The sequence below is a fragment of the Phyllostomus discolor genome, chromosome 8 (genome assembly GCF_004126475.2).
Source record: "Phyllostomus discolor isolate MPI-MPIP mPhyDis1 chromosome 8, mPhyDis1.pri.v3, whole genome shotgun sequence".
NCBI lineage: Eukaryota > Metazoa > Chordata > Mammalia > Chiroptera > Phyllostomidae > Phyllostomus > Phyllostomus discolor.
The window spans coordinates 76,421,182-76,437,550 of NC_040910.2; the positions used below are offsets into that span (position 1 = coordinate 76,421,182).

Below are 16,369 nucleotides of genomic sequence, written 5' to 3' on the forward strand. Positions count from 1 at the left end.
GCACTTGCACAAATCAAAACCCAGGTCCGACCGCTGCCTGGGTGCTCGGAGAGGGATGTGCAGCCAATGCCAAGCGGTGGGCTGCCGCAACCGGATAGATAATTAATATGATTAGGAACACACAGAGCAAGCATGCTCTTGCTGGCTGAAAAGCCCAGTAGCATAATTACTGTTTTCTTACCAGCTCACTCTCGGTACACATTTCAAAGGCTGGTTGGTGTTAGACTGCTGTGTAAACATCAATAAAATCCCAAAGTGCCAGATCATCAGCATTCTTGGGCACAGTGGCTTTTTGTTTGTAGTGTTTTCATTCTTTTAAAGATGCATTTCAGGACTGCAGACATTAGGAAGAATGATCTCCGGTGCCTTCGACAAATGTTCAAGTTGGTAATGAGTTAACATCTCCCCCAAGTGAACATTTGTTATGAAGGCTAATTAATTGCTTTCCAGTTAGGAGAACCCTCGGCATTCAAAGAAAAGTAGGATTCACAGGCAAAGAATATACTCTTTATTAAAACAAAGCAAAGGACACAAAGGGCTACTCCCTTCAAAATCCCCCTTATTTAACACAGCTTTATCAAGGAGTATGTACAGGTAGAAAGCGTATCCGCCAACCGCAATGCAACAGCAATTTAAGTGAAAACTAAAGCCGTGCTTTGTAGTTGCCTGGGTGTCCCTAGGGGACAGCAAGTCAATGCTTATCAGCTTTCCTCAGAAGAGACGATTTTGATTAATATCAGACCCATCTGACTTGGTCTATTAAACCCTGGAGGAAGGATATTCTTCACATAAGAAAGATAGGTCTTTGATTAATAATTCTACCCCACTGCCATTCTGAGCATTACCAACTATGTGGCACCTCTGGAAAGAGAGCCTTTGAACTCTAGGAAGACACGCTTGCTGAGACACCCGGGTTCCACACGACCACTTCTCAGCTCCCCCGCCCTCCTGAGCAGAAACCTGAGTTGTGAAGGTGTCACCACTGGAGAAGCAGAAACTCTACTTACAAATTTTATTTCACTGTCCGCAGATACAGGGTCAGTTACTTGGGACATAATTCCTGCTTGAAGGTAACGGTATCTTAATAAAACTGACAAAAACCTGAAGACAGAGCCACTGGTACCTGCCAAGTGCCCCCTGGGCCTGACAGTTCACACCACAGCCACTGGAGCCTCGTCTCCACCTACCAATGGGTTTCACGGTGCTCATGGAGAGGAAACGCTTAGTCCACCATGAAGAGGCTCTAGGCGCTGTGTAGCTAATGTGAAACCATCACACAGGGGGTGAGGAGAAATCAAGTTCATTTCAGCTTTGTCTTCAAACTTCTGCCCCATCAGCACTGCTCTTCTCACATTGCTGCATGTCTCCTGATGTTCATGATCAACCTTCTGCTGTATTCCCTGTAGTCCACGGGCTTCACGTCCATCACTGTGGCCTTAATTCGAGACTCATCCTTTGGGGAGAGAAAAGCAGCGTGTGAGCGGAGGAAAGCCGGTGGCATGAAGCAGCGGTGAAAGCCCCCTTTGCTTCAGTGGTTTCAACGATCCCGGCAGAAGACACACACACACGCACTTGCTGGATCCAGAGTCCAGTCATTCCAATAAAGAAAACACTAAGTGAGGGCTGAGTCCAGAACTTCTGGGGCTGGGACAGTGGACAGAGCCCCCCTTCAACACCGGCCCTCGCTATCCTTTCCTCATGCTCCCGGACACTCAGAAACCTAGAATCCAACTGCAATGGACCTTAGCAGGCTTATCAAGTCCAATACGTTCTTTACAGAGGGGGAGGTGAGAACCCAGAGAAGACAAGGGACTTGCCTAAGCCGCCCAGCTAGTTCTGAAAGCTGAGCGTGGTGTGGCAGAGGAGGAAGACCTGGCCTGGGCCTCATCTCAGCGCTGCCAGAGGCAAGCCCTCTGCACTTCACCTTCCCCACCCAAACCGCGGAGGGACCGAATGACCCTTCAGACCCTCCCTGATCCCACCTCACTCAGACATTGTATCACAGACATGTGACCTCTAGTCTCACTCGAGGCTTACAAAAACAAACACGTCTATCACCAGGTATGAAGATGAACGTCTAATAATGAGACAGAAGGAGTTAGCCCAGAAACAAGTGGAAACGTCCTCTGGATCTTCCCCCCTTCCCTCCCTCCTCAGGATGGAACCGGTGCCTTTAGAGGCGGAGCGGGGTGGCGCCCGGGGAGGCGGCAGAGTCTAGCTCTGGGGCTCACACACATTGGCAGGCTTAGCAATTACGCAACACAGCCATATTTCTAAGCATGGTTAAGAGCAACGCTCTGCACTTGGATTGTCTCAGTTGGAACCTGACATCTGCCACTTGTTAGCATATGACTTTGGGCAAATTACTTATTCTCCTGTGCGTGACATTCTTCACGGGTAACATGGAGATAACAATAGTTCCTACACACAGGGTCACTGTCGTGATCTAGTGAGATGATATATGGAAAGTAAAGGGTGCAAAACAATATCTGGCAGGTAGTTACATGCTCGATAAATTATGACCACACAACTATATGTTATCCTGGGCAATTTAAGGAATTTCCAAGGTAATTTTAACTACATGTGGTCTTTGTTTTATATACTGACTTTAGAACCCAAACCTTCTGGAAGATGCAAGTCCATTATACACATTATCATTGTTTGTCAGCACACAAACACACACCCCAGGTTTTAACTGAAAAGACCATGCACCATTTCTTCCCCCCCGAGGCCTGCCACTGGACAAGACACGAAAGCTCTAAGCCCATTTCCTTATCCGAAAACGGGGCGGATAACGGCACCTCTGTGTTGGGAAGTTTCAGTGAACCATACAGGCAGGGTGCTGAGCACTGGGCCTGGCACACAGTAAGCAGTCACTCGACAGCTGACGCTGTAATGTGGTGGGTGGGCACAGCAGTTACCTGCTGCTAACCCTTCCGCGGCCCGGTGACCTTACTTACATTGTAGGTCTCTAGTTTGACCCTGATCTTGAATACGAAAGATCGAAAGTTGGCATTCTGGAAAATTTCCTCAAATGCCTGCTCATTCTGCAAAAACAAATACAAAACTTTAGACTTGAATACTACCAAACCATTGGAAAATATCAGACTTTTAAAAAGACTCTGAGAAAAGTTTCTGAGAAAATTATCACCCCAGTGGTTTAAAATTACTCAGGAATGACTAATCTACAGGTGACATTACATAAAACTGTTTAAGCAAAATTTCATTAAAAATTAAGGTACTCTATCTAGAGGAGTCAAATCCACAGAGACAGGAAACGGAGCGGCAGGTGACAGGGGCGAGAGGAGGTGGGGGCAGAGGGAGGGAAAGGGTGTGTGTGTGATGGGGACAGAGCCTCAGTTCCCGGAGATGAAAGGCTCTGGAGCCGGTGGTGGTGATGGCCGTAACAGCAGCGTGAACGTACAACTTATACTTAAAAATGGGCAAGGCGATAAATTTGTTATGTATATTTTGTCACAATAAAAACATTTGAACAAAAAATCGAAAGACTTCTGGGAAACACACTCCTGAACTTCAAAGGTTTATGATGAAACAGACCTAAGGCCCAGCATCTTCCTTATGAATTGAGAACTATGGGAAAAAACCCTGCAGAACGAGGTTCAAGTTGTCATACGTACTATTTCCGCCTCTGCATTTATAACTACTGATGTGGTGAGCAGGTGAAGAAGATGGGTAAAGGGGGCAAGCTTAGGGAGAGTTGAAAAAGCACCGTGCTTTCCCTCTTCCTCTCGCCCCTCACACACTATTCGATTAAGCTTCTTTGTTTAAAAAAATAAAAAAGTCTGGCCAACAGAGGGATCAGAGAAAGCATATTATAAAAACACACATAAAATTTATAGTAACTGTATATAAAAAGTTCCTATCAGGCAAGCCACATGGAACATAACAATAGCTTTGTTACATAAAACTCTTTTGTGTAAAGGTTACTTCACACACAAAAACAAGTCCTCTGAGCCTTCAGATATGTAAATGAAACAATGTGTGAAACCTTCAGAAAGTTATACCAGCTGCCATTACTCTTCCAAGATGAGGGAAGGAGGGGCGGGGAGCAGGCACGCCAGGAACCTGCGAGGAGAGTCCCTCTGCCCTCATTCACCGGCAGGGAAGACAGCCAACGTAATGTGCTCATAAAACACCCTGCGAGGCCGCCTCGAGCCTTAAAATCTGGTATGAAAATAGAGGACCGGGCAAAACAGATAAGAGGTCCCATCATACTTCAGAGTCAATTCCATAAATGGGCTTGTTGGCATTATTTTCAGAGATCTCACAGACAAAATTTTAGGAAAAGGTGGGGGCAGAGGGATAGAACTGAAGGCGGAAAAGAGTAAGAAAAACACCCAAATGTCGCATCCCCTTTCTTATACTTTTACAAGTATTCTAATTGGTTTGGAGAAAATGGGGAGGAAAAAAAAATCAATGAAGAGATGCCAATTTGTGTGGCCCAGAAAATACAGTTTTTATGGGTCTTCTTTACATGTTTTGAGCAAATATCTTTCCTAAGGTTAGCATAATTAGTAATCGGTTACCTGCATTAAAAACAAATCTAAAATGTAAAAATTCAAATTTATAAAAATGAATGGATAACCTTATGAAAAACAGTTACTTCATAAAACTTGCATCCAATGACCTAGAACAGCAAGTACCTTATCTGTCATGTTAACCCAGGACATGACTCAACGTTTCAGGAAGGCGTTTATGTGGAAAAGGCACGCCTGTGTGCCGGGCACCTTTGGGAGACTGCCCCAGTACCCAAGCACCCACTCTGGTGTGCCCACGGGACCAGGACACAGGGGGCTGCTCCTCAGGCACTTCTGTCTGCATTCCTTCCCCACCTCACTGTTAGCAAATCCCAGATGGGCAAAAACAGATGAAAATCAGATGAACAACGCAAATAATCCTCCGACTGAGAACCATATATAACACCCGAAAGAAGCAACCCCCAAACTATTCGACAGCCATGAACCAGGGCAGTGATAACACAGGATGGCCAACCTTGTCCTTTAACTCTCCCAGGTAAGCAGTGCTCTGTCCCAGGATGGCCTCTGCAGACTCCTGGAAGCAAGTGACCCACTGGTTGTCTTGATAATCGGCAATATTTACCTAAAAAACACAACTCTGTGTTATTTCAGCAAAGAAATAATAGAAAGAAGACACACTCAGGAGATGGGAAATCAACTCTTTCCATTCACTAATATAATCACCTGGGGGAAAAAACCATTACCACCATGTATACATACTATATTCTTTTCAAAGAACATGGAAAGTATCAAAGACAGAGTTTGAAATGTAAGTCTGGATCACAGCAGAAATACAACATGCTGTCAGATCTCTGTGGAGACATGGCCCAACAGACCTGTCCTGCAGACAGATTCCCAGGCACAGTGGACTCGGGCCCCCCCGGCTGCATGGCCTAAGGACTAAAGGTTGGAACAAGCCTCCAATGAGTTGGCGCAGGTTCACTGCACGTTAAACTGTGCGTCCCTCAGTCACTAGGAGGAGCTCCACAGGACAGCTCTCAGTCACTGCTCAGAGTCCCAGGCAATGTAAAAGCCTGGGATAAGGGCCTTTGGTCAGCCACCAAATTTTTAGCAACAGAAACGAGCAGTCAAGTGTCTCCAGGTGGATCATGGTGTAGAATTAAATAGGGGAGTCAAGGAAGAAAGTGCATAACAAAGAATCCAGTTGCTAAAAGGGAAAAGTAAGAGGCTTAGTAGAAACAGGAAAGCAAAGGCTTTTTTTGTTTTTGTTTTTAGGTATCATTTTGATGATTTTACATATTCACTTTGCATATGCATGGAGTTAATGTACAAAGCTATAATAAAAAAAAAAGGGAAACAACAAGATAAAACACCCACAAATATAAGGCATATCACATACTGGGGCTCACACCCACACTTCACCCCAGGCTGCCCTCCTAGAGGCAAAGGGCGCCCACTTTCCAGGGTGAGGACATTGACAGTAATACAGGGTGAGCACCACGTGAAACCGTGTGCCGGAGACTCCACTTAGGAGTTTAACAGGAAGGCTGATGAAATAAACTCTTTGAAACAATTTTCTTCATTTTAGGTCAATGAACTATATAGTTTACAGAAACTAAAAAGCTTACATATATAACCTTCCCACTAAATTAACATTTTAAGGGGCAATTAGAATATAGAAAGGGTGGGTGTAATGCCTTACTTTTTTATCTAAAAAGATTTTTAAGCCCTGGCTGGCGTAGCTCAGTGGATTGAGCTCGGGCTGTGAACCAAAGTGTCCCAGGTTAGATTCTCAGCCAGGGTACATGCCTGGGTTGCAGGCCATGACCCCCAGCAACCACACATTGATGTTTCTCTCTGTATCTCCCTCCCTTCCCTCTATAAAAATATATAAAATCTTTAAAAAAAGGTTTTTAAAAATTTCCCATTATAAAAGTATTATTTACTGTAGGAAAACACAAAAACAAACAAATAAACAAAAACCCACAAAAAAGGAGAGAAATCAACCAGAAATAACCATTACCAACAGTCCACTTAGTTGGTTTTTTGTCCATATACATACCCCAAGACTATATAAAACATACTATTTAAATCCTGCTATTTTCAATGAATAAAGACTGAATATTTATTTATGCCCTTTAATAGTCTTCATTTAAAAAAATGATTTTACAGCCTGCCTGGTGTGGCTCAGTGGATTGAGTGCAGGACTGAAAACCAAGGGGTCGCCAGTTAGATTCCCAGTCAGGGCACATGCCTGGGCTGTGGGGGGCATATGAGAGGCAACTACACATTGATGTTTCTCTCCCTCTCTTCCCCTCTTTCTAAATGTAAGTAAATAAAATCTTTTAAAAAATTGACTTTAGAGGCAGGGGAAGGAAAGGAGATAGGGAGAGAAAGATTGATGTGAGAGAGAAACATCAATCAGGCCCAGGCCTTGCATGCACCCTGACTGGGGATCAATATCAAAACCAAGGCATGTGCCCTCACCAGGAATTGAACCTGCAACCTTTTAGTTTATAGGACAATGCTCCAACCAAATGAGCCACACCGGCCAGGGTTTACAGTCTTCATTAACACTGGTTTAAAATACTTTAACTGTGGAAACTATTGAACAGTAAATTGTTAACACTGGTTTTCTAACATTTAACTGTTTAACTGTGGGAACTACCAAACAGCAAATTCTAATTTCTTCATGATATTCCACTATATAGATATTCAATAAAGGAATTAACCAGTAGAATATTAAGGACATTTAAACTGTATTCAGCCGTAGCTGGTGTGGCTCAGTGGGTTGAGCGCTGCCCTGAAAACCAAAGGGTTGCTGGTTCGATTCCCAGCCAGGGCACAGGCCTGGGTTGCAGGCCGGGTGCCCAGTAGAGGGTGTGCAAGAGGCAACCACACATTGATGTTTCTCCCTCTCTCTTTTTCCTTCCTTCCCTTCTGTCTAAAAATAAATAAATAAAATCTTAAAAAAAAAAAAAAGGCTGTATTCAAGTTTTCAAAATAAGTAATAGGGTAATAGACAACTTTACAGAGATGTAACATCTCTGATTATTTTTTAAAAGACTTTATTTATTTATTTTTAGAGGGGAAGGGAGGAAGAGAGGGAGACATCTGTAAGAGATACATCGGTTGCCTCTCACACCCCCTTACTGGGGACCCAGGCATGTGCCCTGATTGGGGAGCAAACCGGTGACCTTTTGGTTTGCAGGCTGGCACTCAGTCCACTGAGCCACACCAACCAAGGCTGGTTATTTCTTTAGAAGAAATTCCCTCCAGGTGTTTACTGTGTCAGGAAATATAAATATTTTTAAGGCTTCCAATATATTACTGCCAAATCATCTAAAAAATGAGAGTGACTGTTGTTTTGTACCTTTATCATTTACTGTAACTTTAAAAAACATTCACCCCATTTTAAAGGTTTTGAAAACCTTTAAAGAAACAATTCTTACAGTGCAAAAAAGCCAGTCCCACATCAGCATGCAGTCACATTCCTCTGAAGTCAGCTCTGCTAGGGCTAGAAGAACAGATGACCCACAAGAAAAATAACTAAATATAGGCATCAGCTGCACGTATAATTACTGCTCTCCAGAAATGCCATTTCAAATTAATTTATCTTCATAACAGTTAGCAGGCGAGTGCTACCAATGCTGTAATTGTACCACATGCACAGCAGACTGAAATCAGCTGGGTATCTAAATGTAACTCTGGTATGAAAAAATGCTTTTAGTAGGAGCAGACAGCCTGCTATTCAATCGAAAGGGCCCCTACTTTTGTATTTATGGAGCAATAATAAGCTCTTTAGCACTTACTTATGAGCTTGTTTTGCTGTTTCTATAGTGCCTGGCACTCGGGAGAAACTCAAACACCACAGCGGTTCCCATCTACCCATTCTACTTACTGACAGGATCATGCGGTACTTGAAATTGGGAAATTCACGGTCACATTTCTCACAGCGGTATAATCCATTCTGCTGATCAATCACTTTCTTATTGCAGTCCTGAGTTGGGCAGGCCTGGTACATGGAGTTCTCCTTGCGAAGATACACCACCGTCGCCACGCAGCTGAAATAGTCTGCCTTCAGGAGAGAGGGAGATAACAGGGGCACTGAGCGAGCCGGCCCGCACTCAGGACGGGGCGCAGAGGCCGCCCCGGGTGTGCCCTCCCGTGCGAGTGTTTGCATGTTCTCATCACAAGATGACTTCAGGGAGTAAGTCATTCTCCGGCTTCAGAAATCACTTGTGCTAACCACAAAATCCCTGAAAAGGTAATAAATCAAATTCCGAAGCATATAATTCCCTAAAAATAAAAGTTAATTCTGAATTAAACGAAATTAGTTAAAACTGAAATAGAATATGTGAAAGGTAAAGGCTTCAAGAGACAAAGACTTGTCCCCCTTGTCCCGACCCCCACAGGTGAAAGCTCCAGGAAGCGCAGCGTACGCAGTGGAGCTAACGCACCGCGTCCCACGGCCCTCCCCCTCCCTCAGGGAAACCTCTGGACTTCGGGCCCAGATGGGGGCACAGGTAGACACACTGTGCCTCCTCGCACAACCAAAAGAAGGACAACAACTATTTTGAAACAAAATAACCACCAGAACTGACAGAGGTTGAAATGTATGGAAGTCTGACAACCTAGGAGTTAAAGAAGAAACATTTATCCCAGACTACTAGGAGGGGCAAAGATGGGTGTGGGGAGAGGACTCAAGGCAAAGTGGCAGTGGAGGACTGGGGCGGGCAAGGCTGCAGCAGTGGCTGCTGGTGGAGCGGGTGGTCCCACATTCATGCACAGATAAACCGGGAGGAACAACTGGGGAGTGAAACAGAGCACGCAACCCAGAGCTCCAGTGCGGGGAAATAAAGCCTCAAACCTCTGATTAAAAACATATGTGGGGGTTGAGGCAGCAGCAGGAGAAACTCCCAGCTTCACAGGAGAGTTCCTTGGAGAGACCCACAGGGTCCTAGAACGTACACAAGCCCACTCACCTGGGAATCAGTACCAGAGGGCCCAATTTGCTTGTGGGAAGAGGGTAAGTGACTGAAAGCTGGAGGAACAAGTGCCATTTCCCTCTCGGACCCCTCCCCCACATACGGCGTTACAACCCAGCGACATGGTTACCCTGCCCTAGTGAACACCTAAGGCTTCCTTCACCCCTCGCTATCTAACAGGCATGTCAAGACCAAAAAAGAAAAAAAAAAGGCTCAAATGAAAGAACAGATCAAAGCACCAGAAAAAATACAACTAAGAGCCAAAGAGCCAACCTATCAGATGCACAGTTCAAAACACTTGTAATCAGGGTGCTCACAGAATTGGTTGAATTCGGCTGCAAATTAGATGAAAAAATGAAGGCAATACTAAGTGAAATAAAGGAAAATGTACAGGAAACCAACAGTGATGGGAAGAAAACTGGGACTCAAATCAACAGTGTGGACCAGAAGGAAGAAAGAAACATCCAACCAGAAAAGAATGAAGAAACAAGAATTCAAAAAGTGAGGAGAGGCTTAGGAACCTCCAGGACATCTTTAAATGTTCCAACATCTGAATTATAGGGGTACCAGAAGGAGAAGAGGAAGAGCAAGAAATGGAAAACTTATTTGAAAAAATAATGAAGGAGAACTTCCCCAATCTGGCAAAGGAAATAGACTTCCTGGAAGTCCAGGAAGCTCAGAGAGTCCCAAAGAACTTGGACCCAAGGAGGAACACACCAAGGCACATCATAATTACATTACTCAAAATTAAAATAAAGGAGACAATCCTAGAAGCAGTAAGAGAAAAGGAGACAGTTACTTACAAAGGAGTGTCTATAAGACTTCAGCTGATTTCTCAAAAAAGAACTTATAGGCAAGAAGGGGCTGGAAAGAAGTATTCCAAGTCATGAAAGGCAAGAACCTACATTCCAGATTGCTCTACCCAGCAAAGCTTTCATTTAGAATGGAAGGGCAGATAAAGTGCTTCTCAGATAAGGTCAAGTTAAAGGAGTTCATCACCACCAAGCCCTTATTATATGAAATGTTAAAGGAACTTATCTAAGAAAAAGATAAAAAATATGAACAGTAAAATGACAGCAAACTCACAGTTATTAACAACCACACCTAAAACAAAAACAAAAGCAAACTAAGCAAACAACTAGAACAGGAACAGGACCTCAGAAATGGAGATCACATGGAGGGTTATCAATAGGGGAGTAGGAGGGGGAGGAAGGGGGAAAAGGCACAGAGAAGAAGCATAGATGGTAGGTAGAAGATAGACAGGGGGAGGTTAAGAGTAGTACGGGAAATATAGAAGCCAAGGAACTTACATGTACAACCCATGGACATGAACTAAAGGGGGGAAATGTGGGTGGGAGAGGGTGTACAGGACAGAGGGGAGTGAAGGGGTGGGGGGAAATGGGACAACTGTAATAGCATAATCAATAGAATATATTTAAAAAAATAAAACAGCAGCAGAGACTCTAGGGCTCAGGTTCCCTTTTATCCTTGTCTAGGCTAGGGGTCAGTGTAGCTGCAGCTACCCAACTCTGCTATTGTGGGCCAAGCGTCCACAGACAATGCGCCACAAATGAACACACGTGGCTATGTTCCAACAAAACGTTTTTTACCACAGGCAGCAGGCTGGATTTGGCCGGCGGGCCGGTTTGCCAAGCCCTGGCCTAAGTCATCAAATTCAGAAGAATGCAAAAATAACCGAACAAGGACACTCGAAGTGGAGAAATCACTGATGAGTAAATGCAGCCAGGACTTCAGTCACGTGCTGCGGCTTTATGTTGTTGCCCTTTGCTTTGCTTTTTAACTCGCACAGAAAGGATGTGAAATGGATCCTTTCTGGGGTGAACAGTGCCCTCTGGGTAGCAGCAACTTCAAAGGCTTCCCCACGTTTCTGACCAAAAGGGGCGAAACAATCACATGAATGTTTCAAGAGCCTGGATGAGTCTTCAAGCTAGAGAGCTCAACAGACAGTCTCCTAGGAGAATGCCTAGAGTTTCTCTGTATTTCCATGTAAGGTCCAGATTCAAAGCATGACTTGAAAGTTTGGGTGCAGAGACTCTCTAGGCCTGACTTCTTATTATAGACCTTTCCATCTTAGAGAGAAACTGGGTGACGAGAGAACCCAAAGAACGGCCGTTTCTCTGACAGGACAAACAGACCTGTCTAACGCTCTGCCTTCAAGGGGCTGTGTAACGGCCTTGGGAGCTGCAGCTGCTGACGATGACGGGTAAGGGAACACAGCGAAACCAGACGGCGAGGAGTAAAAACCCATACTGTATAGTATGAACATAATAAAGCAGGAACCGCTGTTTCGGGGAAGCATAAGGAGTAAATAAATAATTTACATATTAAATTGTGGACACAAATGAGAGGAGGGTCACTCCGTACAAACGCCGAAGGGAAGCTGCAACTAAAGTCAAATGCCAGAGCCAATTCTTGTCAGAGACACTGGCAGCTCTCAGCCCCGGAGGGTTAACATTCTCCAGCCAGTGGAAGTCCAGGTGAACTGCCTGCTGTGTGACACTGGACCTGACGGATGCTCCGTGTGAGCTCTGTATGTAACCTCAAAACCTCTCCTCTCGGTACGTGGGCATTTCAATCTGCAGGGACAATCACAGAAAAGAAATATGGACCCAGAGGCAGTTTTTATCATAATACATAGCCCGGTCATGGCCACTTTGTTAAGACCCCTGTAAGAATTAAACAACGCTCTAAGTCACAGTTAACGTCTGTCGGCCTCCACGCCTATCGGAGGCACACAGCGTACTCCCACTCGGAAGCATGGCCACCATGCCCAACCAGCACGCCACGCTCTGGTCAGAGCCCCATTTAAGAATCACGGCTCTGAATTAACGCCTGACAGCTGGTAGCAGAAATCAGACTTGAAAACGCATCCTTCTGCACACTTTGTGTGCTTTTGTGAAGAAAGTGAGGAATGTAAGATACCTTGTCACCTTGGCCCAGGTTCTCCGATTTAACCTCATACAAAGTCTTCCAGTTGGTGGCGCTCCCTGTTCCTCCACTCTTTAGATCTGAGATGGAAACACCATCTAACGCTTGTCCTTCTGAGTCAAACCTGAGAAATAAACAGTGATGGGTGCTTTGTATACTTATTGAATACGTCACTCATTTTTTTAAACCATTCTTTAAAAAAAAAAAAGATTCTAAGCCCTGGCTGGCACACCTCAGTGGATTGAGCATGGGCTGTGAACCAAAGCATCACAGGTTTGATTCCCAGTCAGGGCACATGCCTGGGTTGTAGGCCACGGCCCCCAGCAACTGCACATTGATGTCTCTGTCTCTGTCTCTCTCAAAATAAATAAATAAAATCTTCAAAAAAGGAGAAAATAAAAAAAAGATTCTATTTATTGGTTTTTAGACAGAGGGGAAGGGAGAGAGAAACATCAATGTGTGGTTGCCTCTCACGCACCCCCTACTGGGGACCTGGCCTACAACCCAGGCATGTGCCCTGACTGGGAATCATACTGGTGACCCTTTGGTTCGCAGGCCAGGGCTCAATCCACTCAGCAACACCAGTCAGGGCACCACTCATTTCTTTATGTCAAATACAGGCTATCTACTCCCCCCGCCAACTTTCATAGGTCACAGTCACACAGGCTGCAATTAGCGTCTTCTTCATTGTATCTTTCGCCTACTGAAGACACCAAGTGACCTCTTTTTATCTCAATTGCTTTGATGCCCCCCAGTGGTCAGGAAAGACAGTGCCAAAGTACCACAGAACCTTTTCTTAAATTAGCCTTGCACAGCAACCCTGGCCCAAGGGCCCAAGGCCCAAGAAACAGTAACCTGGACAGTCAGCAACAAAAGAGCAATAATGTAGAGCTCCAGTACAGTTCTTTGGGCTGCTGATTCTTACCTGCTATCAGCTGCTGCATTATTTTTTTTAGCAGCTGCATTTTTATCATGACTGGAATGTATCAATATAGAAAGTAACAATCAACATACTATAATGGTAGCAAAAAAAAAATTTTTTTTTAAATGGTAGGAAAAAAAAAATCCATGCTGAGGGCTTTTGAGACTGACAGAGTCCAAAAGATTGCATAACCCCAAGTAATTTATTAGAAGATAATACCTGTTTTCTTGTAGCTTTATTTTATTAGTGAGATTTTTAGTTATGTAATATTGAAGTTAAAATTGACTTGTATTTATTATTAAAATTGATTATACTTCTTGATCGTGTTATCAGCCAATATGAGGAAAGGGGACCAGGGAGAAAGTGGCTCACAAACACATCTGTGGCAGGGAAGAGTGACTCTGAGATTAAAAACATGCCGATGTCATCCAAAATGAGGATAACTAAAAGCTAAGCACATCCAGAACAGGAGCCTTAAAAAGAGCCCATCTGAAGGAATGGATGCCGCCTTGAGCTGCAGACAATTGCCTTCTCATTCTTTCAGGTAAGCGGCTAAATCCGTCACAGAGGCACAGCAAGGTCCATAAATCTGTTTTGCCACGACTAGCTACACGAGTTTACGATTTCAAAAACTCCAAGGAGACATTTGCCACCAAAGGCAGCTCATCAGGAGTCAACAGAGCAAGGAGAGAGGCAGCCCTTCTCACAATAAAAATCCCACATTGTTATAACCAAGATCTAAACATCTGCAATCCTCGCCTAGCGGGTTGTGTGCACTGAACCTCTTTGATCAATGCCCAGTTATTTTATTTTGGAGACAGCCATGTCTTTTCATGTTGACCAGGATGACAGCTATTGACAGGTAAAATATAAAGACCTTAATGTGGGCATGCAATTAACCTGGGGTCGAGCTCCAGAGCCTGAAAGAAAAGAAAGCAATAAGGACCCAAAGCTGGGTTATTTCTGGTCAGACTACTAACAGGCCCCTTGTCTTCTAATACAATGCCAGCTACCAGAACAGTTAAATATGGACACACGTGGGCCATACCCATGAGGCTGGCTTAAGTGACATGGACACTTCAGTACATGTTCCCTGAAACTATTCAAATACCAGTGCTACTGTTTCATATTAGACTCAAAACAAAAGCAGGGTGGATGTAATGTGAGCCAACTTGTCAGTCCCTTAAGCCCTAAAACATAACTGGAAGATGACGCACTCTCCCCTGTGACTACAGTCACACAAATTATTTAAGCTCAAGCTGAAGTGCTCTCCCTGACCACATCAGTTCCTGCATACCATGTTTCAGTTTGAAGTGCTCTTCTGAGGCAGTGTTAACACCCTAGAAAGCCAGATATAGCGAGGAGATTTTAATAGGCTCCCCTCATCGCCTGAGTGCTTTGGGAATAACAATAAAATGCCAACAAAAGCCCATTGTTCTCACAGCACTTTATCGGAGTCCAGTGAATGCACACTAGAAGATGCGATCGGCACCAAAGACTGGACAGAACAGAGAGCACCCCCCCACCCCCAGCACAGTAGGCCGAGGCTTTAAACCTGGGAAAGACAGATGCCTTCAGCACACAGCTGCTAAAGCCAGCCTCATCCTGCTCTGGCAGGGTGGGGGTCGGCATGCAGCACTTCCATCCTAATGGCCTCCTCCTCTGACTCTCCAAGTTTGTCAAGGGTTTACAGGTTTGTCAGTTTAAGGGCTTTAAAGCCATCCTCTCAGAAGGCATAATGCCCCCAAGAAATATGGGAACAGCTCCATTCAGTAACAAAGCCCTGTGCTTGGCAGACGGCTCGCATACTGATTGGAAGAACCCCAAAACCCAGCACTTCTCAAAGCCCAGGCTCTAGCAGCCCCCTCATTCAGCCCCATAACACCTACCATCCACGGAGCTTATAGGCCTCTGGGATGTCGGGATTCACAATGACTGTGCTTGAGGACAGCACAGAGAGGCTCCGTCCGCCAAAATCAGACACTCTGGCTCCTTTGATAGCCATCACGGGTTGTCTAGAGCCATCAAATTTGTCAGCCTGCATCACAACAAAAAGCCCAAACAAATACAAACGTGTGTCACTGGCAGGAAGAACACACAGAACATTTTTAGAGGAAACAAGGAAAACAGTCAATAGCAGAGTGAAGGCAATAAATGGTACAGGGAATCTATACAAGGTAACCTCACACCTGAGAATCTGCTCAGAGAGACATCAAAATTGATGTAGAAGAAAGAGCATTTCACTATGTGAAACTTAAATCACACCAATCACAGAAGTAAATCAAATGAAGGATTTCAAATATTCCCTAGATGGGCCGGTCCTTCGTTAGGAAGGGTCTCCAGGACACGCCGCCAGCTCTGCACACGCTCTGACTGCGAACACGAGTACTCACATCTTCTCCCCACAGAGTAGCGGACACCACCTTCCCTGACGTGTCCATTAAATAGATATTTCTCTTAGACACTTCTCTGTTGTTAGCCTTCACCGTGATTTTAGTGGCATCTTCATAGCTCTTGCAGATCCCGATTATGTCTGTAACACAGGCACGATGCTTTAGCTGGGGGTGGTCAAGGCTCCCATAACAGCGCGACCACAGGCTGAACGGCAAGCAGGTGAGCCTCACACCCCGCCTCCCATCCAATGTGCAGCAGACACAACTGATCATCAGCACTCTCTTTGCTCTCAGACGCAGACTTACCTACAAGTGAGTCCTTAGGTTTGCTCTCCAGGTCGTCAATCTTTGTGAAATCAAACTGGACTGTAGGTAAGTTTCGACCATCTTCACAGGGCATGACAGAAGTCTCATTATTGAAGGTCATCTCATAGTCGTTTTTAACAGCCGTGAATTGTTTGTTAGCAATCTTCAGAGTCCCTTTAGAGAAATAATAGACCTGCAAAACAGTCCAAGCCAAGGAACATGGGAGAGTCCATCAAACTGGACATAGAAACCTTTTACCACCACAGAGCTCTGCGATGGATGGGAGTGCCCTCACCCTTAACGGCTGTTCCA

At 44.8% G+C, this 16,369-nt stretch overlaps 1 protein-coding gene across 1 annotated transcript in view; it reads right to left on the bottom strand.

Moving 5' to 3' along the window:
- Positions 1 to 480: 480 nt before the first annotated feature.
- RPA1 (replication protein A1) overlaps positions 481 to 16,369 on the bottom strand; it is a 45,865-nt gene continuing 29,976 nt past the window's right edge. The window contains exons 10-17 of the mRNA XM_028519997.2: positions 16,058 to 16,250; positions 15,752 to 15,891; positions 15,248 to 15,396; positions 12,431 to 12,560; positions 8,401 to 8,577; positions 5,014 to 5,121; positions 2,961 to 3,047; positions 481 to 1,453 (exon numbers count right to left, since the gene is read on the bottom strand). Of these exons, the coding sequence (XP_028375798.1) occupies positions 1,349 to 1,453; positions 2,961 to 3,047; positions 5,014 to 5,121; positions 8,401 to 8,577; positions 12,431 to 12,560; positions 15,248 to 15,396; positions 15,752 to 15,891; positions 16,058 to 16,250 (1,089 nt within the window). The 3' untranslated portion in view covers positions 481 to 1,348. The remainder of the gene's footprint in view (positions 1,454 to 2,960; positions 3,048 to 5,013; positions 5,122 to 8,400; positions 8,578 to 12,430; positions 12,561 to 15,247; positions 15,397 to 15,751; positions 15,892 to 16,057; positions 16,251 to 16,369) is intronic.